Below are 22,616 nucleotides of genomic sequence, written 5' to 3' on the forward strand. Positions count from 1 at the left end.
CAGCGGCGTGTTATCGCCAAATTATAAATATAAGATTCCAAGCGGTGCGGGGGGAAAAAAATGAATGGTGGTCGTCAAAGTTAGCTTCGAAATGTGCGGTGTAGTGACCCCCTCGCTTCAGGACTCTCTCGGGAACGAAAGCGCTAATTGGGCTTAAAGTGGCACGCAAGCAAAGATCACCTTCTGGACCGAGTTCTCTCTCTCTTTCTCTTTCTTTCTCTCTTTCTCTCTCTACGTCCAACCCTATCTGTAATCAGCTCCTGTCCCTGTCTCACTCCCTGGCCCATTTTATCTGCCTCTTTTAACAGTGAGCAATTAAGGCTCGGAAATGATATGATCTGAAGTGGACAGCAGAGAAGGCCAGATTGATAATAATAATAATAATAATAATAATAATAATAATAATAATAATAACAATAATAATAATAATAATAATAATAATAATGACTATGTAAGAATAATGATTCACTCTGTTACGTTTCCCCCGAGTGTTGTGGATAAACTGTAGAAATGGGATGATGAGTTTGTTCCAACATCTTTCAAAGCAATATAATGTAACATTTTTCCTTTCTTTTAAAAAAGTTAAAAAAAAAAAATTCTTAAAAAAGATTTAAATTAAGTTTGTTTTGATGCTCCACCGAATCTAATGAGACAAAAAAAGTGTAGCTGTTGTTGTTGCAACACGCTGCTAACTGCACTGTGTAACTTTGGAGAGACAAGTGTACACTGTAAACCCATAAGTTGTTTAAACTCAAATGATAGAAATGAAAGATGAAAGAGATTTAAGTCTGTTTTACATAAAATTGGAGATTTCTAAACAATACTCAACTATTTTGAGTTAGTTGAACATTTCTGAGCGCATAAACATTCAAACTGAGATCTTTGAGTTGAACCAACTTATAATAACTGAGTTTAGTCTGTTACCATTAACAGCTTCTTTTTCATTGGCTTCTGTCACAATCTATTTGCATACTGGGTGTGTCCAACAGTTTCTGACTAACACTCACCATCAGTGTGTAGTGATTCCCCCTGGGCTACCTTACAAATAAATCAACTTCCCTTTAGTTGAAATAACTTGATGTTTTAAGTTATGCTAACTTAAGTTTTCATTACCCATTACTTCACTTTTTAAGGCAACCAGTAAATTCAACTTATCCGTGCTTACAGTGTAGCAAGCTCACGTAACTCCTAAATCACCTAAGTCATATTAGTGCAAAAGTCAACATGCTTTTTGTGATGGTTCTGTATTTCTGAGCATGCCAGACAGAGCTAGCGAGTTGGACACATATTAAAGTGTTTCAGTGTTTTTTTTTTATTTGAAAAAATTGCATTGCAAATTAATGCTAAAGTCATCCAAACTATGAAGAAAAACATGAAAAACGTAACACCTGGAATTGCTTTCAGTTAAAGGAGAACTCTGGTGTAAAATGGACTTTTGTTGTAGTAAAACATGATAAAAAGTACTTAACTTTGATGAATAGCACACCTCCGTTCTTCCACAGCGTTCTGAGATCCAGAAATTTTAACAGTTTGTCCAAACACCCTTCAGACTGGGGGCAACGGGGCATAATTTACCCTGATAAATCGCTTTTTCCACTGTTATCCAGCTCAAAGTAGCTCCACACCTCCTTGCTAGAATCTGGAGAGCCCTGACATTTAAAACGAGGCATCAGTAACTTAAAAAGTGCACATAAAGCTTACTAAAAACCTCTGTTTACATCCTACAATGCTAGCTTCAGCTCCGAGCGCCGCCATTACTGTACTGATAATGACATAAACATTCTATCAATGAGGTGTGGAGCTACTTTGAGCCTGGATAAGGGTGTAAAAAGTGATTTATCAGGGCAAATTGAAAATGAAGGGCGTTCGGAAAAAATGTTAAAATGTCTGGATCTCGGAACGCTGTGGGAGAACGGAGGTGTGCTAATCTTCAAAGGTAAGTACTTTTAACATGTTTTACTACAACAAAAGTCCATTTTACACCAGAGTTCTTTTTTAACAGCTGTACTGAACTTGTTAGTACGTTAACTGAGTTAATTAGTTGAATTTCTGGTCTCTTAATGTGTTTTTGAAGCATCAGTTGTAAAGTTGCGAAGAGGTCAAAGTTCTAATCTCGACTCTAAACTCTAAACTCAACTAAATACAGAAACTTGAAAGCGTCTTTAAGCGCAGTCGCAAAGACCTTCAAAAACACTATGATGAAACTGGCTCTCATCAGGAACGCCCGGGAAAGAAAGACCAAGAGTTTCCTCTGTTGCACAGGATAAGTTTATCAGAAACTTTTAGTTTTTTTAACAGTTTTTTAAAGTTACTACATGATTCATTATGTGTTCCTTCATAGTCTGGATGACTTCAGTATTCATTTACACTGAATAATCAGGTGTGTCCAAACCTTTTTTTACTGGTACTGTATTTTAAATACAGTGCCTCCAGTTAAAAAACTGATCTGCCGTGATTCTGAAGAGTTCTGAGGGGATGTATTCCCGCAACCTCGCGGGATTCGCTAACGCTCTGATTCCGACACCAGGATTAATAGTTGTGCTCGGAGCTCCACGCTCTCATTTATATCAATTATGTGCAAATTCTCCCCACGAGCCTCCCAACCATTTCTCTTTCCTTTACAGGATTTTACAAGCCCAGGGGTGACATTAGGGCCATAATCTGCTGCCTAAACTGTGTGTTATTAAATGAAAATGGATAGTCTTTCTCATAATGACGAGACTCATCAAGCCATCACAACAGCCATCACTGCTGTTCCTGCGTCTGTGCGTCTGTAGGCACATTTTGGATGAGAAGCGACGAAACTCTTACAGTTTTTTACACAAGTGAAGATTATTATCTCACTCTGTCTTCAACTGCTCCCAGAGTCAGACCCAGCGATCTGTCAAATTTCTGTTTCTAGTGGATGGATGACATAATAAGACAAAAATCTGTATTGTTTCAAATAGATTTCACTGTATAAAACACATCATACACTCCCTCCCTCCCTCCCTTCCTCTCTCTCTCTCTCTCTCTCTCTCTCTCTCTCTCTCTCTCTCTCCCTAGTGAAAAAAGTAGATTAAATTATATTAAGCATTATTATTATTATTATGTTATAGTGCACTAAAGTGAACTTGTAGCCACATTATTATTAATCAGTATATTTAAAGAGCGCTAAAATGGAACTTTTTAAGCTTTAATTGTACAAAAATAGTACAAAAGTCTAAATTAAATTGTGCTAAGTGTACTTAACAGTACTAAAATGGAACTATTTTAAATATACTTAACTTAAGCAACATTTAAACATTTACACTACTTCATGTACGATATGTAACCCCATATTTTAAATAATATGCTCACAGTAGAATTATAATACATTTAAAAATGCATATTACAACTGTATCACTATTTATTATACACCAGGTATATTAGAAATGTACAAGAATTAATGTTAAATATATGTGATCTATATCTACATTGAAGTACAAATATGCTTCTTGTTCCTGTCTTTTGTAAGTAGCACACTTCTGGTATACTTTGTTGGGTGTAAAAAATATATTTTAATATACTGTACTACAATTTTTAGTGTGTTATAAATTTACTTTAAATTTTTTAAATGAGTAGTAGCAATTAAATTTACTTTTTAAAAAGTTACATGATACATTGAACTTTAAGTGAACTACTGTAACAGTTGTTGTTTTGAAGACACTTTGCTAAAAATGTACAAAAGTATATTTGGAAATAAGTGTTTTAGTATAATTAAGTATATTGAGTTACATTAAACTAAAAGTGTACTTCATAGTAGTCTATTTGTTTTTAAATACGCTATATTGTACTTTTTTTTTTAAAGTATGATCAAAGTTTTCTTTCAAAAATTTGATGAAAGCATAATATTAATGTACTTTTTATATATTTTAAGTAAATCTTTTTTTTTTCTTCTAATTTTTCCCATTTTCTACCCAATTTACACAGCCAATTACCCAACCCACTCATTAGGACTCCCCCTATCACTAGTGATGCCCCAGCACACCAGAAGGGTGAAGACTAACACATGCTTCCTCCGATACATGTGAAGCCAGCCACCGCTTCTTGTTGAGCTGCTGCTCTACATTACCGGCAGCATTACCGAGCAGCATCACAGCGCTAAAGCTCAGAGGAAAGCACAGCGACTCGGTTTTGATACATCAGCTCACAGACGCCCTGTGCTGCAGACATCACCATAGGAGTGATGTGGGGAGAGTGCGCCATCTACCCACCCAGGGCCAATTTTGCTCCCTCTGACGCCGGCAGCTTGATGGCAAAGCTGCATGAGCGGGGGTTCGAACCGGCGACCTCCCGTTCATAGTGGCAGCGCTTTTAGACCGCTGGACCACTCGGCGCCCATAAGTCTGTTTTTAAATCTGACATTTCTCAATATATTTTAAGTACGATTAAGTATAGTCTTCCCTCTTTCTCTTTGTAATAGAATAATATGTGTTGTATGCCAGGTGTCCTCTCTAACTGGTCTCAGTCACTTTTTTTCCAAAGAAGAAAATAGTTGTTACAGATGTTATTATTGTTCTTGAGTCAGTGATCCATCTCCTTAAATCTTTAAATCACTTGTGTCTTTCGACTCAACAGCACATGAGAACCCTAAAATTAGAATAAAGCTATCCAGACAAACCTGGGCATATATAAAAAGTAATTTCACTCCTCTGAATGAACTGTGCTTAAGCTGAGTTAAATGTATTTAGCCACATCCAGGCCTGATTACCGTCAGATCTGTAAAATATCAAGAAATCACTTAAATAGAACCTGTTTGACAACATAAAGCAGGCAAAAGATCTCAAAAAGCAGCACATTATGCCCCAATCTGAAGAAATTAAAGAACATAAGAGAAAACAAAGTCATGGTGAATCTTCCCAGGTGTAATCGGCCTACTAAAATTGCTCAAAAAGGGCATGGACAACTCATTCAGGAGGTCATAAAAGAAGGCCTCACTTGCCTCAGTTATGGTCATTGTAAATGATTCAATAATGAGGGGCAAACACTTTTTCACACAGGTCCAGGTTGCTTTGGATATATATATATATATATATATTTTTTTTTTTACCTTAATAAATGAATCGATCATCTAAAAACTGCATTTTATCATTTCTCATGTTATATATTTGTCTGATATTAATGTGTTTGTTAATCTGAAAAGTGGAAGTATGATAAAAAAATAAAAAATAAACACAAAACGTAAGAATTTTCTTTCGATGGAATAAGCAGACACCAAAAGTACATTAAATCACCTAAAGTGAGTCAAAATAAGTCTGAAATCAATCAAGTAATGTTGTAATGCTCTTAAAATGAGAAATATTCTAAATTCAGTGCAGATTTAATGTGACTTCACTTGGTAAGAAGACATTTTTTTGGGAGTGCATGTGCATGTATGAGGTGCTGGAGGTGCTGGAGGGGAATTGTAATGCTGCTTGTGGAATGGTACGTTCAGGCTGTAATGGTGAAAGCAGCAGCAGCAGTAGTAGTGAGATTAATCACAGTTTCAGAGGCCTGCAGGCTGATGCAGAGGTGCGATGGCTTGCTGGAGTAAATAAATGGAGCGTTGCTGCTGGAGGTGCACCGGTGCACTGTGCTTGGCTGGCTGGAGGAGTGGGGGATATTTGGGGGGGGTTGTGTGGATAGAAGAGGTTTAGGAGCATGTTTAACAGGAGGCTTGCTGAATGATATCGGATCAGACCGGCTGGCTGAGTCTGTGGAAGATCATAATGCTTTTTTATATTGGGTGTTTTTAATATCAGTGTTTGGCTCAGAGCTGCTACACTGATTATAACGGTTTGATTTCTGTGATTAGTTGCATAGAGCTCCCCTTTTTCTGATTATGAGTTTTGTTAAATACACAATTTATACAATTATACAGCATCAGTCAAACTTTTGGACACACTATAAATGCATTGTCTTTTTTTATACAGACTTTGAGGAAAAACATATATAGTCATCTAGAAAATATTTTAGAAAAGTGTTGAATAAACCAGAATATGTGTTACGAGTTAATAACTTGAATTTCTTGTCTCTTAATGTTTTTGAGAGCATCAGTTGTAAAGGTGTAAAGAGGTAGAGTTACAGGTATACAGTGAATAATAGCTCTATTTGAATGATGTTCTAATCCATATTATGACAAGAACTACTCAACTAAGTACAGAAAAAAATACTTAAAAAAATGAACGTCAGTCAAACCAAAAAAATAAATAAATGAAACTTTGAAAGTATCCTCAAGTGCAGTCCGTAGACCATCAAAAACGTTGTGATTGAACTGGCACTCATCAGGACTGCTTCAGAAAAGGTAGACCAAGAGTTTCCTCTGTTGCACAGGATAAGTTTGTTAAAGTTATCAGCCTCAGAAACTGCAAGTAAACCAAAGAGCACCTAAATACTTTACCGAGTAACACTTTTAAATTATTAAACATTTAAAAATAAAAATGAGAAGGGGTGTCCAAACTTTTGACTGGTAGTGTACATATTGTTTCAGCAAATGTGTCAGTCTTACTTAGGTCTTTGTAGATCCTTTTAAATAGTAGTAGTAATTGTAGTATTATTTATTAATTAATAGTAGGTCAAATTATACATTGACACACCACAAATCATGGGACAGGAATTTTAATTATGCATCACATTGCCATGGACATGCTGGTCATTATTTAATTTCAGTCACAAGATAACAACTTAGCAATGGTGCTTGTGAATATACAGTATCTACACTGATGGGCGTAGTAGTCTGGAAATGAGCTGGCAAAATGTCAGCTGGCAGCTATGCCAAGAGCGTGAACGAGCAGGTCAATTTTCTCTGCTGAGAAGCATTGGACATGCCTAGCTGCACCGTTTAAATAGCAATCCGCTAAAGTCAGAGAGCTCTCAGCTCTTAAAGGGAATGGCACGCTACACAGTGATTGGTTTATTTTACGTTACGTCCAAAACACACCTGTGATTAATTAAGAAAACTAGTGCTTCTTGCCTTTTGCATATTTGGCACCATGCAAGGTGTACTTCTCCCGTCGTTACGATAGCAAAGACGTGCTGACACACCCTAAATCAAGCCGCACAGTGTAGCAAACAGAGATTGCTGAAAAAGTGCCCTTTATGATCAGTGTATCGTCATTATCCCCATGATTTATGGTATGTCAGTGTCTTCACAACTGATATACAGGGGTTGGACAATAAAACCTAAACACCTGGTTTTAGAGCACAATTATTTATTGAGGTGACGGACAGTTCTGGTGGAAACAGGAGAGTTAAGGTGCACATTGAATTCTGCCATGATTTAATCAGCCGTGGTTTTATGTTTTTTGGATACAATCCGGGTTAGCACCCGAACATCCCTTTCAGACAGCTTCCTCTTACAACGTCCACAGTTAATCCTGTTGGATGTGGTTGGTCCTTCTTGCTGGTATGCTGACATTACCCTGGATACCGTGGCTCTTGATACATCAAAAAGACTTGCTGTCTTGGTCACAGATGCTCCAGCAAGACGTGCACCAACAATTTGTCCTCTTTTGAACTCTGGTATGTCACCCATAATGTTGTGTGCATTGCAATATTTTGAGCAGAACTGTGCTCTTACCCTGCTAATTGAACCTTCATACTCTTACTGCTCTTACTGGTGCAATAATGTGCAATTAATGAAGATTGGACACCAGGCTGCTCCAATTTAGCCATGAAACCTCCCACACTAAAATGACAGGTGTTTCAGTTTCACTGTCCAACCCCTGTAAGTATGTTTATATTCTTACTGGCCATCAAATTAAACTAATATGCAATTGCATTAATAACACCTGATATAAAGGCTTCTGTAATCTCTAATCTAGACGTCATTAACTCTACAAACTCGTACTATAACTCACCCTCTTTGTACTGTGAGTAAAGCTGACCTCTCTCCTCTCTCTCCTCTCTCTCTCTCTCTGTTCTAGCTGGATGCTGAGGCCAGCGATCTTCTGAAAGAGCTCCAGAACAAACTCAATGCCGTGCTGGACGACCTCAGCAGAGTGTTCGGATCCAGGTAACAGAAACTCACACACACAGGCAGTATTTTTACTGTTTTTGTTCCAGTCCAGAGACCATGTTTCCATTCACAGACTAGGACAAATTTAAAAGATCATCATTTAGTAGGGAGTGGATTTATTGGGCCGTTTATTTACCAGGAGGGAGATCTGAGTTGTTTTCTACAATTACAGTCAAGAAATCTGGAGTTATTACTGATATATAATATAATAAACTTATTAACCACAACCTAAGGAGGGTGAAGACTAGCACATGCCTCCTCCGATACTTGTGAAGTCACCAACCGCCTCTTTTCGAAACTCTATCAACTCCAAGTAGCATCACAGCACATTTGGAGGAAAGCGCAGCAACTCGGTTCTTATACATCAGCTCACAGACGCAGCCTTGTGCTGATCCACATCACCTTTTGGAGTGATGAGGGGAAAGGGCGCCTTCTACTTTACCCGCCCAGAGAGAGAGCAAGGCCAACTGTGCTCTCTCAGGGCTCATCCGGCAGCTGATGGCAAGCTGCATGACTGGGATTCGAACCAGCGATCTCCCGATCATAGTATTACAACGTATTAGCACAATATGTGCCACAAGGCATACTTTTCCCGCCATTATGATAGCAAAGACACACTGACATGCTGACACTGAAAAACTGAGGTGTGCATGGCTGATGGCTCACCTATATTTTTGTGTCCCTCCCAATAATACAGGAAAAAACAGCATTTTATTTTTTTAACCTAGTTACAGATTAATAAATTAATATGTTAATCAATTAATATATATATATATTTTTTTTAAGTTATTGGCACCACTAAAGTAAATATAATACAATTTTGCCAATCTAACACTGAATCCTAAATGTACATTTAAATAGTATTAAACAGTTAACATTAGAAAGGAGAATCCTGTTGTGATAATCCAAATAATCCTCTTAATCGTTTAAAACCACTAGTATTAACACAAATTGAATTACACAAACGTAAATACAGAAAACACGTTTTTGTTAAATATCTACACTTTGAATCAAGCCAAAAAAAAAGAATAGAAATGTTTTGTTAAGGTTAAGGTTAGTTAAGGTTTCCTTCTCTAAAGAAGGTGATGTTTGTGAAAGTAATGCTGCACAGTAGAATAGTGCACCTCTCTTTAGACTCTTTAGTTAAACTTTTCGGCAGGTGGTTTTATACTGTGTGTCAGTAATATCTGAGTGTTAAATTCCTCTGTTTGTGTTTGGTTTTTTAGCTTTAAGCCTGTTATAGAGGACTGTGTGAAGCAGATGAATCAGGAGCTGGTCCAGATGAAAGGAACTGCTGGGAACAAAAGCAACGCAGCCATGGACGCCGAGACCGTCCTCCGACCCCTCATGGACCTGCTGGATAAGAAGTGAGATCTTCTAAAATATATTTTCAGAGTAGCTACATGATTGTCACCTAATATAAACGAATATGAACATTATCATATGCAATAATGTACAAAAAAAATCTATAATAGATAATTATAATACATTTTAGTCCTTATCATATTGTCAAACGTAAGAAAAAATATTTTTAATCCAGTGAAAACTGTTAAAATGTATAATTAGTAAATAAGAAGGTTTCTAATGTTGGCAGTTACAAAAACAAAACTCACATTAATTATTAAAAATCTATTAATAGCTGAATTTAATTCTCACTTTATATATATATATATATATATATATATATATATATATATATATGTGTGTTTTTTTTCTTAAACAAATTGTTATAATAATTTATATTAATTTATATGAATTTGTTATAATAATTATATTATCACCACTAAAGTAATAATATAATTAGTATTTACACTTAAAAATCTGCTATTAAATGTGATATAAAAAATATGTATTATTTAAATATTATTTAAATAACTTTAGACGTAATTATTTGTAGATTGACTGTGTGATACAAGGTTTATGCTGCTAACACTCATTCAGATCGAAGAATGAATTTATCTCCAGGTTTCAATGAACAAGTTTTGCTGTCAGGCAGAAATCTGGACTCCTTTGTCACAGTAATGCTCCTTGTCAACCTGTGCACTTAGCCTTAATCCCAACTCAGTGACAGCAGCAGCATCAGCAGCCCACGTCAAACATGACAACTTAACAAGCCCTACAACTGACTCCAGATACACTACCTACTTCAGAGCGCTGTAATAAAACACACACTTGGTGTGTGTGTACTTCACTTCACACTTGCTGAGATACAACACAATAAATGCACTGTATTCCACTGTGGAGCTCTCAAAATTCTAGTACTTTTGTAATTTATAATTGTTGTTGTGCATAAGGATGTTTTCACACCTGTAGTTTTTTTTTTTCTATGGTCCAGATCAGTTGATTAGTTTGTTTATTTGGAGCTTTTCTCCCTCTGTTGGGTTTGGTTTCACACAGGCACAAACCTAAACACACCAAAATGCTCACCAATAAACCACACAAGCACAATGCTCTCCTCTGATTGGCCAGAGCTGTCTGTAAATGCATAGAAAACAAAGTGGCAGGTCTGTGAGCAGTGAACGCTGCACATGTTGCGCTCTTAGTGTGTAAACAGCATGGAGCAGCAGCAGAGACAGCGTTTGTTCATAGCTGTATAATATCTGGCTAATGTATCAGATTAAACTTCGCCTTCCCAGCAATTTATCCCAAATGAAAGGAGTATATTTGATAGTTGGGTCACATTGAGAATGGATCACATTCCCACCACAAAAAAAAATGCTTCAGAGTGTGATTATTGTTTTCACACCTGCTCAATCAAACCACAATAAAGTTTCAAACAAACCAGAGTCCGTTTAAACCAGACCAAATAGTGCTGCTGTAAAAATGCCCTAAGAGTTGGGGATGTGCGGTCTAAAGCACTTCCACTATGATTGGGAGATCGCGGGTTTGAATCCTGGTCATGCAGCTTGCCATCAGCCCTGAGAAAGCACAATTGGACTTGCTCTCTCTCTGGGTGGGTAGATGATGGACCTCTTTCCCCACATCTCTACAATGGGTGATGCTGATCAGCACAAGGCTGCGTCTGTGAGCTGATGTATCAGAAACGAGTCGCTGTGCTTTCCTCCAAGCGTTAGGACTGTGATGCTACTCAGTAATGCTGCATCAACAGCAGATTGGAAAGAGGTGGTGGCTGACTTCACGTGTATCGCAGTATTTCACATGTATTTTACCAAATTTTAAAAAGCCTTTGGTATATAATAAAGAGGAAGATGGATGATCACAAGCCATCAAATCAAACTGAACTGCTTGTATTTTTGCACCAGGAATGTAAAGCATAAAGTTATCCAAAAGCAGTGTGTAAGACTGGTGGAGGAGAACATGATGCCAAGATGCATGAAAAAAAAAACTGTAATTAAAAAAACAGGGTTATTCCACCAAATATTGAAACTTTATACATATGAACTTGTTTTCTTTGCATTATTTGAGGTCTGAAAGCTCTGCAATAAATGAGCAGGTGTCCCAATACTTATTGTAGTGTCCAATATAATATCCATATATTGTCTCTTGACCTCTTGTGGTGAACAGTGTAAATTAGAACATTGTTTAAAGTGAGTGGAGCTGGGTGCGCTCCTTATGGACACTCTTAAGCAGTATACTCAGTATACTCAGTGTACTCAGTGTACTCAGTGTACTCAGTATACTCCATTTGCTCTAGTTTAGCTGTCCCGTGGCATCTGTCCGCTCTTCCTCTGCGTAGCATCCAGGCCACGGGGGTATTACACAGAGTTCTGTTAATCGCGTGTAAAACAAATCCTCGTGAACTTGTGCTTTATTCTGCATCCTAAGCTGTAAATATTACAACAGTGTGGGATGAAACATTTGGTGGTGTTTACTCTTTTTTTATTTTAGATGATTTACCACAAAAAAAAACAGGATATTGTCAGATAAACAACACACTGGAATGATTTGTTTAGGTTTTTATTTTTTATTATTATTTAATAGTCCGTAATTATAATATATCCAGCACTATTCATCATAATTTGATTAGAACTTTAGAAAGTCATTTAACAGTCATCTACCATTTACAGTAATCTCTATAACCGGATTTGCCGTGCCATTTATAAGTAAGATAAAGGTTAGCAGGAACAATAAATATAATAATTGATAAGTAACTGATATGGGATATATTTGGTTACACTTTTTAATACATGTCTCTAATACTTTACTGAGAAATTAACTTCAACTTCAGTTCAATTACACTACTAACAACAACCAGGCCTGATTACTGCCAGATCTTTTAAATCAAGAAGAAATCACTTAAATAATAGAACCTGTCTGACAACATGAAGCAGATAAAAGATCTCTAAGAAAAGCAACACATTATACCACAATCTAAATGAATTCAAAAACAGATGAAAAAAAAAAGTCGGTAATGTTGGGAGTTCAGCGAACCACAGTGAGAGCTTTTATCCACAAACAAATGCAAATAAAACATGGATTCCTGGTAAACCCTCCCAGGAGTGACCGGCCTATGGAAATTACTCCAAAAGGGCATGGACAACTCATCCAGGAGGTCACAAAAGGACCCAGAACAACATTTAAAGAACTGCAGCTCTCACATTCCTCAGTTAAGGTCAGTGATAGTGATCAATTTGGTAATAGCCGTCTTGAGGATCCCCAGGGACTTTTGATTAGGCAAAAGTGAACTTTTTTAAAGGTCTGTGACTCGTTACATCTGGTGTAAAACTAGCACATCATTTCAGAAAAAGATCATCATACGGAACTTAAATCGTGGTGGTGGTAGTGTGATGCTCTGGGGCTGCTTCAGGGCCTGGATAACTTGCTGTAATTCATTGTAAAAGGAATTCTGCCAGGAATATATTGGTCTGATATTAGAATGTGTTTGTTAATAAAAACATAAAAAATGTAAATATAATAAAAATAAAGCAAAAGAAAATATAAAAAATATAAATATATATATATATATGTTTTTTATTTCAGCACTGTATTTACTGTAAGCGTTCATGACAGCTTACTTAAGCTTTTGAAACACTTTAAAAGACATTTTACAGAAAGCAGCTGATACAACATGTTCTGAATTGATTCAACACACACAATGAAAACTGCATTTTTTAATTTTAATTTTAATGATCAGTTATCATATACAGCTATGAAAATACATATCAGGGCAGATGGTGTGAAAGACGGTGTAAAAAGGAAATGGCGATACAGTAGAACACTCAGTTACTTCATTTCTCTCTGTCTCTCTCCTTGTCTCTCTCTCTCTCTCTCTGTCTCTCTCCTTGTCTCTCTCTCTCTCTCTCTCTCTCTCTGTCTCTCACTCCTTCCTCAGTCTGATCCTGTTTGCCAAGATCTGTGAGAAGACGGTGCTGAAGCGGGTTCTGAAGGAGCTGTGGAAAATCGTGCTCAACACCATCGAGAGGCAGATTGTCCTGCCTCCTCTCACAGACCAAACGGTAAGCTGCCATGTAGCGTCTCGTTCACAGCCAAGCCGACACACACACACAGCCCCCCAGCATGACGTCCTGATGCATCTGCTCTCAGCATAGGGTTTATAAACTGTAATTACACACACAGACGTTCACATGCAGAAGCCTATTTATTAGAAATCAGGTAAAGGACATAAAATCAAGAATCTTTTCACTTTTTGCTTGCTTTGACCCCTTTAGTGAATCCCAGTTGTGTAATAATTAATTAATTGTTCTATTGCTTTTATACAACAGTTTATTTTTTTACTAAATAAATAAAGAAAATAAATCAAAGAACTTTAAGAAATTCAGTTTGAATATGCTTTAATATGGACTGAGCCTTCCGCCAAAAAGTAGTTCCACCACAACTTAACTACATACAGTGTATGGTTCAGGCAGACTAACACCACGAAAGTTAGCTTGAAAGCAAGATTGGGAATAGTGAAGATGGTAACGTTAGGAGCGTGAAATAACGCTAATACTCTCCTCTCCTGCTCCGCGGAGTCGTCTTCAGGTGAAAGACGCAAATTTTAGCATTTCTGCTTATTTTCCTGGGTGGTGTTGGTTTTAGCTAACTGGCTGGACTGTGGTTAGGTTAGCGTAGCTTGCTTTAGCTCAGCATTAACTTAGCTTAGCCTAGCCTGGCTGGTTAGCGTTCTGGCTGTAAGACGGCATTAACCGAGCGATTTTCGTTCCCTTTTTTCCACGAAAGACAAGCCTGCGCTGCGGGCGAGCGTGCCGCAGCTGAGCGCTAGTCTGTGCTAAGCTAACGCTGCTGCGGGTGTAGCTCAATAAACATAACTTAACCAGGTCTAATCAACTAATTTACACCAGAAAGAAGACTAGACCAGAACTGTCCGTCACCACAATCAATTATTGTGCTCTAAAACCAGGTGTTTCAGATCATTGTCCAACCCCTGTAGGGGAGAGCGGGGTAATGTGAGACATCGGGTAATGTGAGACACCCCTTGTATCATGGCAACTGAACACAATTGTGGTCATGTGACCATTATGTTGTCAAGTCCCTCCCATTTCCCACTACTAGGAAGAGGAAGTTGTTGCTGGTGCTGTTAAGTTTTTTTTTTTTTTTCACAAAAAGGTGTTTTATGCATTTAAAAGTAAATTTTCTTGAACTTAATCAACTATTTTATCAAAGTAAATTGATTCAGGTAGAAAAACTAATATCATACATGCTTATGAACTTTCAACATATCAAACCATGTGATTGATGCTAGTTGAAGATTAGCCTGATTTGCTAGAGATTATGTTTTTTCTAAAATGGTAGCTGTGGGGTAAAGTGAGACAAATGATGTGGGGTAAAGTGAAACACCGTCCCAGCCAATTGGACTGAGAAACATTGTGCAGGTAGGCTAGAGTGTGATTGCATAGATAAGAGATTACATGACTATATGATTCTGTAGGTTAACTTTCCAAAAGCAAAATCTATACTAATGAATACTGAACTTTTTAGGAAAAGAGTGGTTTGGCAGATTCTTAGCACGTCAACATCTCTCTGTATGAACTCCTGACTCAACATCCCTGCGAAGGGCTACAACTTTTTATAAAACAACAGTGAGGGAGTTCTTCGAAAATCTCGCTGTAGTAATGGACAGGTGACAGAATCAATTCTTTAGCTGCATAAGTTTTATGGAGACTTTACCTGTAATTTTTGGCTTTGATTTCAATAAGGTTCTTCCCTTGTCTCTCATCTTTAACAGACACGCATTTGTTACAACATGTAATGTTAATGGTAGTTTAAAAGTGGAAAACATAAGTGGAACAGCACACCCCCAACTGGTTCACTTTACCCCCTTAATTTCTCTGGTCTGTCTTAGTTTACCCCTGAGTTGGGGTAAAGTGAGACACAAGACCACTTTTTTTAAAACAAACATATTTTCATTGCCCTTTGTCTTGAAGACATTCTGATAACTTTAATAGCTAGGAAACATCCTGAATTAATTCGAAAATTTTTAATTTTAAAATGGCTCACATTACCCCGCTCTCCCCTATATCTACCATATCCTTTCTGTTGTGTGTGTGAGACAGAGAGAGAGAGAGAGAGAGAGAGAGAGAGAGGAAGAGAGAGAGTTGTGAGAGAAGGAACCCATCCAGAAAAGAAGAACCAGCACAGAGCAATCTGTGGTCGGAGTCATACTCTGCTCACACTCTGTTTAAGATATAGAACTGGAACAGTGTATTACACACACACTCTGCTTAAATGAAACTCCTTTTTTCCACTTTTTTCCCACACAGCAAGGAGCTCAGATGATTTTCAGTGCCGCCAAGGACCTGGGACAGCTCTCCAAGCTGAAGGTAAGATGTTATTTGGGTGAATGTATCTGTGGTGCAGGTTTGGAGCTGGGTACTGGATGAGCAGCAGCGGGTTTAGAATTATAAGAGACTGTGCTGAATTTCTTGTCTCTTAATAATGTGTTTGAGAGCATCAGTTAAAGTAAAGTTTTGAAGAGGTAGAGTTACAGGTGTACAGTGAATAGCTCTATTTGAGTAATGTTCTAATATTATAATCCATATTATAGCAAGAACTACTCAACTAAGAACAAAAAAAAAAAAACAATAATTGAAGAAACAACATTTTTCGGTCAATCTGAGTCGCAAAGACCATCATAAACATTACAATGAAAACTGACACTCATCAGGACAGTCTAAGGAAAGGAAGACCAAGAGTTATCTCTGTTGTACAGGATAAGTTTATCAGAGTTACCATCCTCAGAAACCGCAAGTTAAAGGAGAACTCCAGGGTCAAATTGACTTTGGGTGTATAAAACATGATAAAGAGTACTAACCTTTGTTGAATTACCCACCTTCCGCTCTCCCGCAGCTTTCTGAGATCCACCCATTTTATTTAGTTAGTCCAAACACCCTTTAGACTGGGTTATGTAGGTAATAGTTTCTGCCCCTGCAGATAAATCGCTATTTACACTGTTATCCAGCTCAAAGTAGCTCCACACCTCATTGGTAGGATCTGGAGAGCTCTGACATTTAAATCAAGGCATTAAGAACTTTAAAAGTGCGCAAGAAGCTTATTAAAACCACTGTTTACATCCCGTAGCATTAGCTACATCTACAGGCGGCGCCATCTAAAAGTACAGTCATGATCAGTAGAGTGATGAGCACGGAATGTTGATGAAAGCACATGCTGCATACAGTGAATAATAGCTCTATTTGAGTAATGCTCTAATCCAGATTATGGTGAGAACTACTTAACTAAATAAAGTAAAAGTAATTTAAGAAATAAAGGACAGTTAATCCAAACATTTTAAGAACTTTGAAAGTATTGTCAAGTGCAGTCACCGCAAAAAGACCATAAAAAAAAACGTTATGGTGAAACTGGCTCTCATCAGTAGCGCACCAGCAAAGGAAGCGCAAGAGTTTCCTCTGTTGTGCAGGATAGGTTCATCCCCATGCTCTTGTGGTATTTGGTGTGAAGAGCGTTGCTGTTGGTAAATTAGAGTGTTTTAATATATAGTGATGTGTAACAGGTTACAGGAATTTACGATGGACCGGGTTTAGGACTGCCATTATCAGAAGATGTTGGAATTCATAGAACGTCTCTCAGCCAATCACACTGATCTAAGTGTGATTTAATTAATTGCATTTACATGCCAGTTATCAAACGAGTCATGGCTCATTTCAGACTCCATCTGAGTCTGGGTCACGGAACAGAACATAGCTGGCTTCAGTTGGACCGGGTTAGGCCCAAAATAAAAATGCTGTACAAAAATTTCACATCATTACGACCCACTGAAAACATCTACAGCTCTGGAATAAGAGACCACTTAAAAATGAGTTTCTTTGATTTTACCAAATTAAAAACCTCTGGAATATAATCAAGAGGAAGATGGATGGTCACAAACCATCAAACCACCAAACTGAACTGCTTGAATTTTTGCACCAGGAGTAAAGCAGCATAAAGTTATCCAAAAGCAGTGTGTAAGACTGGTGGAGGAGAACATGATGCCAAGAGGCATAAAAACTGTGATTAAAAACCAGGGTTATTCCAACAAATATTGATTTCTGAACTCTTAAAACTTTATGAATATGAACTTGTTTTCTTTGTATTATTTGAGATCTTTATTTCAGCCATTTCTCATTTTCTTCAAATAAATGCTTTAAATGAGAATATTTTTATTTGGAATTTGGGATAAATGTTGTCTGCAGTTTATAGAATAAAACAACAATGTTCATTTTACTCAGACATAAACCTATAAATAGCAAAATCAGAGAAACTGATTCAGAAACTGAAGTGGTCTCTTTAATTTTTTCAGAGCTGTATATAACAAAACACTTTAAATGAAAATATATGGAGACATGTTTTATTCCAAGCACTTAAATTGGTCCATTCATTCTGAAGTGTTGACACCCCATGATGAGCTGCTTGTAATCCAGATGTCAAATCCTTTCACTCACTTTAAACGTGGAATTCTTTTTGGCTCAGAATACACACAGAAAAATTGCCTGTGTTAAATCAACACTATAGGATACAGTTAACACCGTGATCGTTGATGAAATACCAGCAAATTTGCTGTGTACCATATTTTTTGCACTTTATGGCACACTTAAAATCCCTTAATGTTCCCAAAAATCGACAGTGTGCTTTATAATCCGATGCCGCTTATGTATGAATTTCACCAGTCAGACTGTAAGGAGCAGTAAAGCCACTCTGCTGAGGTACAGACTTATAAAAGCGAGTTTTTGGGTGTAGTTTAGAGTTTAGTGTTTACCATGTTAAAACAAGCTACATGGAAAGAAACGCTAGTTAAAAGTGCTTTTGGGTTGTGGAAGACTCAGGGTTCCTCAGTATAGCACTAGTACATTTCTTCAGGTAGAGAAATTTGTGTAGATTAACATCCAGCGCTCGCTTGACTCGATTGAAAGATTTTTTTGGTTTGTTTTTTATAACAGTTTCGTTAACTTAGGTGCCCCCAGTGATGAGACCTGCTGGATTAGAAGAGAAACATGGTTACACCTTTGTTCCTTATTATTGTTGCTTAAAATGCGTCTTATAATCTGGTGCATTTTATAGTCTATAAAATAGGGTACTTGCTTTTTCCATTCTTAAAGGAGCCTCTTACACAGGTGGTGATTGATAAACTTGCTAGAGGTCACTATCAGACAGTGAATTTACTCAACTAATGTAGTAAACAGTTTAAAAAGGGTGTTTGTCCTCCACAATCCCTTTATATGAACCCACAGCGTGAAGGAAATTCAGCAGCTATTGTTCAGCACCTCCAGGAACTCCTTTCTTCAAGATGCTGAGAAAACTATTCCAGGTGACTCTCCCTCATGAAGACACTGAGATTAAAATGCCAAGAGTGTGCAGATCTGTCCTTGACTGGTACTTTATGGGGGTAAAGTTCTAAACCTCACACCCCACAGACGTGGGAGATTGAAGCCTGCTCAGGCCCAAAATGTCTTTTCTCAAAATCTCGTAAAAAGCCTTTCAGGGACAGCACAGAGACAGTTACATTACATTACATAGCATTTGGCGGACGCTTTTGTCCAAAGCGACTTACAATAATGAAATACAAAAGTAATAGGAATTTAGATAAACCGTTTTTAGATAGGGCTTAAAGGAGGTCGAAGGGAAATAAAGGGATAGAGGAGTGAAGGAGGGGAAGGTTAGAAGTAGTTAGTGTGTTAGAGGTGTTAGGAGAGTAAGTGCTCTTTGAAGAGCTCTGTCTTCAGGAGTTTATTAAAGATAGTGAGAGATTCTCCTGATCTGGTAGTGGAAGGTAGTTAGTTAGAGGTGTTAGGAGAGTAAGTGCTCTTTGAAGAGCTCTGTCTTCAGGAGTTTATTAAAGATAGTGAGAGATTCTCCTGATCTGGTAGTAGAAGGTAGTTAGTTAGAGGTGTTAGGAGAGTAAGTGCTCTTTGAAGAGCTCTGTCTTCAGGAGTCTCTTAAAGATAGCGAGAGATTCTCCTGATCTGGTAGTGGAAGGTAGCAACAAAAGCAGAGTAAACTCTTTTTTAATACACTTGATCTTTGAAGCAGTGAATGAGCACTTTTTGACTTTTTGTCCATGTGTAGAGTTGTTCCTGGTGAAATCTGCATCAATTAAGAGTCGAGAGCTCTCTTCACTCCAAACTGACCACAGACTGAGAGCTGATTGATTCTGCATTGTGAATTCAGAGGCTCTTTCATGTGGAGAGCTGTGTGTTTTCACGCTGGTGTGCTTTTCACGCTGGATAAGAGTGCGAGTGTGAAGTGTGGGCAGAGTGAGAGCAGATCTTTTGAAGGTATGCTCGGGGTGTATAGATGCTTTACCTCAGAGCAGCAGGAAGCAGCTTCTGCTTCTACACTGAAGAGGATCATCCTCACTCCTCCCCCACGTTACAGCATCCTTCGCTGCTGTCCTTTCATGCTATACTTACTCTTGAGAGAGAGAGAGTGTGTGTGTGTGTTTGCATGTGTGTGTGTGTGTGTGTACTTTAAAGGCAAAATAATTCCCAGCCTCTGCGAAGATTCTGCAGCTGTCAATCAAAGCCTCCTACTGCTGGCTGGCTAAACTCTAACGATGCTGCTCTTCCACTCTGGCCATGCTGCAGTGATCATATGCACATACTGTGCTTATGGTGGGTGTATAATAGACTGTGAGCGTGCACAGTGCTGTACCACATACAGCTGCAAGAAAAAAGTATGTGAACCCTTTGGGATTAAATGTGTTCTGATCTTCATCTAAGCCACAACAATAGAAAAACACAGTCTAATTAGTGTTTAAACTAATACCACACAAAAAAAAAATGTAATGTTTGCATGGTTTTATTGAACACAACATGTTAACATTCACAGTGAGGGAGGAAAGTATGTGAAGCTTTGGATTTAATAACTGGTTGATCCTTTTTTGGCAGCAAAAACCTCAACCCAACGTTTCCTGTAGCTGCAGATCAGACCTGAACCACAGTCAGGAGGAATTTCAGATCATTCCTCTTCACCAAACTGTTTCAGTTCAGCTATAATATTTTTGGGATCTCTGGTGTGATAAATCGCTCTCTTGAGGTCATGATGCCACAGCATCTCAATTGGATTGAGGAGGTCAGGACTCTCTTTTGAAGTCGTCCGGTTGTTGATTTACTTCTATGTTTTGGGTCGTTGTCCTGTTGCATCATCCATCCTCTGTTGAGCTTCAGTTGGCAGACAGATTGTTAGATTAAGTCTTCCTGCAAAATATCTTGGTAAACTTGGGAATTCATTTTTCTGTTAATAACAGCAATCCGTCCAGACCCTGAGACAGCAAAGCAGCCCCAAACCATGATGCCCCCTCCACCATGTTTCACAGTTGGGATGAGGTCGTCCCAACTGTGGTGTTCTGTGCCTTTTTTCTCCACATAGCGTTGTGTGTTCCTTCCAAACAACTCAATTTTGGTTTAATCTGTCCACAGTATATTTATCCAGTACTGCTGTGGAACATCCAGGTGCTCTTTTGCAAACTTCAAACGTGCAGCAATGTTTTTTTTTGGACAGCAGTGGCTTCCTCTTTGGTCTCCTCCCATGAACTCCATTCTTGTTTTATATTTTTCTTATTGTAGATTTCTCAACAAAAATGTAACTTTTGTAAGTCTTCAGCTGACACTCTAGGATTCTTCCTCACCACATTGATCTTTCATTCTGCGCTGTGCTCTTACAGTCATCTTTACAGGACGACCACGCCTATGGAGAGCAGCAACAGTGCTGAACTTTCTCCTAGTTTGTAGACCGTCTTGTCTTACCGTGGACACATGAACATAATCAAGGCTTTTAGAGATACTTTTGTAACCCTTTGCAGCTTCATGCAAGTCAACAATTCTTGAACGTAGGTCTTCTGAGAGCTCTTGCTCTTTTGTGGGAGGCATGATTCACATCAAGCAATGCTTCCTAAGAACAGCAAATTGAGCAGGGCAGCTTTAACCAACACATCCAATCTCCAATCACATTCTGCCTCCAATTAGCTCTTAGAAAAGCCATTAGCCTAGGGGTTCACATACTTGTTCCATCCTCACTGTGAATGTTAACATGTTGTGTTTAAGAAAATCATGCAAACATATCATTGTATGTGTGGTATTAGTTTAAGCAGACTGTGTTTGTCTATTGTTGTGACTTGAAGATGAAAATCAGAACACATTTAATGACCAATTTATGCAGAAATACAAGTAATCCCAAAGGGGTTAACAGTCTTTTTCTTGCAACTGTAATAGACTGTGAGCATGCTTCGCAAACAGATTAATGCATTCACATTTCGTGTACTAACCTGGCAAACCTTTGCTATTGAGATTATAATCTAGTTCTAATGTATTTTCTATTACTATTATTGCGTTGAATCCAATTGGAACACAGCCTTTATTCACTCGGTGGACGAATACACCCCTCTATCTGTTTCAATGAGAGGCTGTGCTTTTATCTGTGCTCCTGTTAAACCATACTTCAGCTAAATATATTTTATGAGCACAACTGATCAAAACCCCATTCAGATATCTGCAGTTGAAGGGCTTGATGAGATAAAAGCCATTAGCCATTTTTCAATCCCGAGTGCTCCCCTAAGAACCCTTGAGGTGTGTGAGCAGGTGGAGCGGTTAGAGCACTGCAGGTCTTTTCCTCATCACGTCACGTCTGCATTCTTTCAATCTCAGTTTTTTTTTCTCAATCTATCTCTCTTTTCTTCTTAGTTCTTTCTTTAAAATGTTGGTTTCTCCATCTATCTGTCTATATTTGCTGTATTTTGGCTTTTGTGATTTATTAAACCATCACTTAAAAAGCACTGAGGATGCTGGTGGCAGGGTTTTAGAGACATTATATGTCTTTACTCTTTATGTGGTCTAACTGTACGTTCACACCGAACGCGATAAAATCGCTCTGTGTCGCCTGTCCGCTGGTGGGCGTTTTTCTAATACGACACGTACAGAAACAAGGGTTCAGCCTATCTACAGAATTCCTAAACCATAAACAGTTGTACAGACGTTTCACAAACAATAAATCTTTATATATTAAGTACAATTATTTAACAAAAATATTTCATATTGCAATAAATGGGTTTATAATACATTATTTTTAGATTTTTAGATGGGTACTTTTACTTTTACTCGAGTAGATTTTTAGATGGGTACTTTTACTTTTACTCGAGTAGATTTTTAGATGGGTACTTTTACTTTTACTCGAGTAGATTTTTAGATGGGTA

The 22,616-nt window shown here is 37.9% G+C and overlaps 1 protein-coding gene across 3 annotated transcripts in view; it reads left to right on the top strand.

Moving 5' to 3' along the window:
• LOC103026877 (protein unc-13 homolog C) overlaps positions 1-22,616 on the top strand; it is a 365,017-nt gene that overhangs the window by 267,326 nt on the left and 75,075 nt on the right. For all 3 annotated transcript variants that reach the window (XM_049483498.1, XM_049483499.1, XM_049483500.1), the window contains 4 exons: positions 7,926-8,014; positions 9,244-9,384; positions 13,311-13,434; positions 15,700-15,759. In XM_049483498.1, coding sequence (XP_049339455.1) covers positions 7,926-8,014; positions 9,244-9,384; positions 13,311-13,434; positions 15,700-15,759 — 414 coding nt within the window. The remainder of the gene's footprint in view (positions 1-7,925; positions 8,015-9,243; positions 9,385-13,310; positions 13,435-15,699; positions 15,760-22,616) is intronic.

Source organism: Astyanax mexicanus, chromosome 9, assembly GCF_023375975.1.
Source record: "Astyanax mexicanus isolate ESR-SI-001 chromosome 9, AstMex3_surface, whole genome shotgun sequence".
Taxonomy (NCBI): Eukaryota; Metazoa; Chordata; class Actinopteri; order Characiformes; family Acestrorhamphidae; genus Astyanax; species Astyanax mexicanus.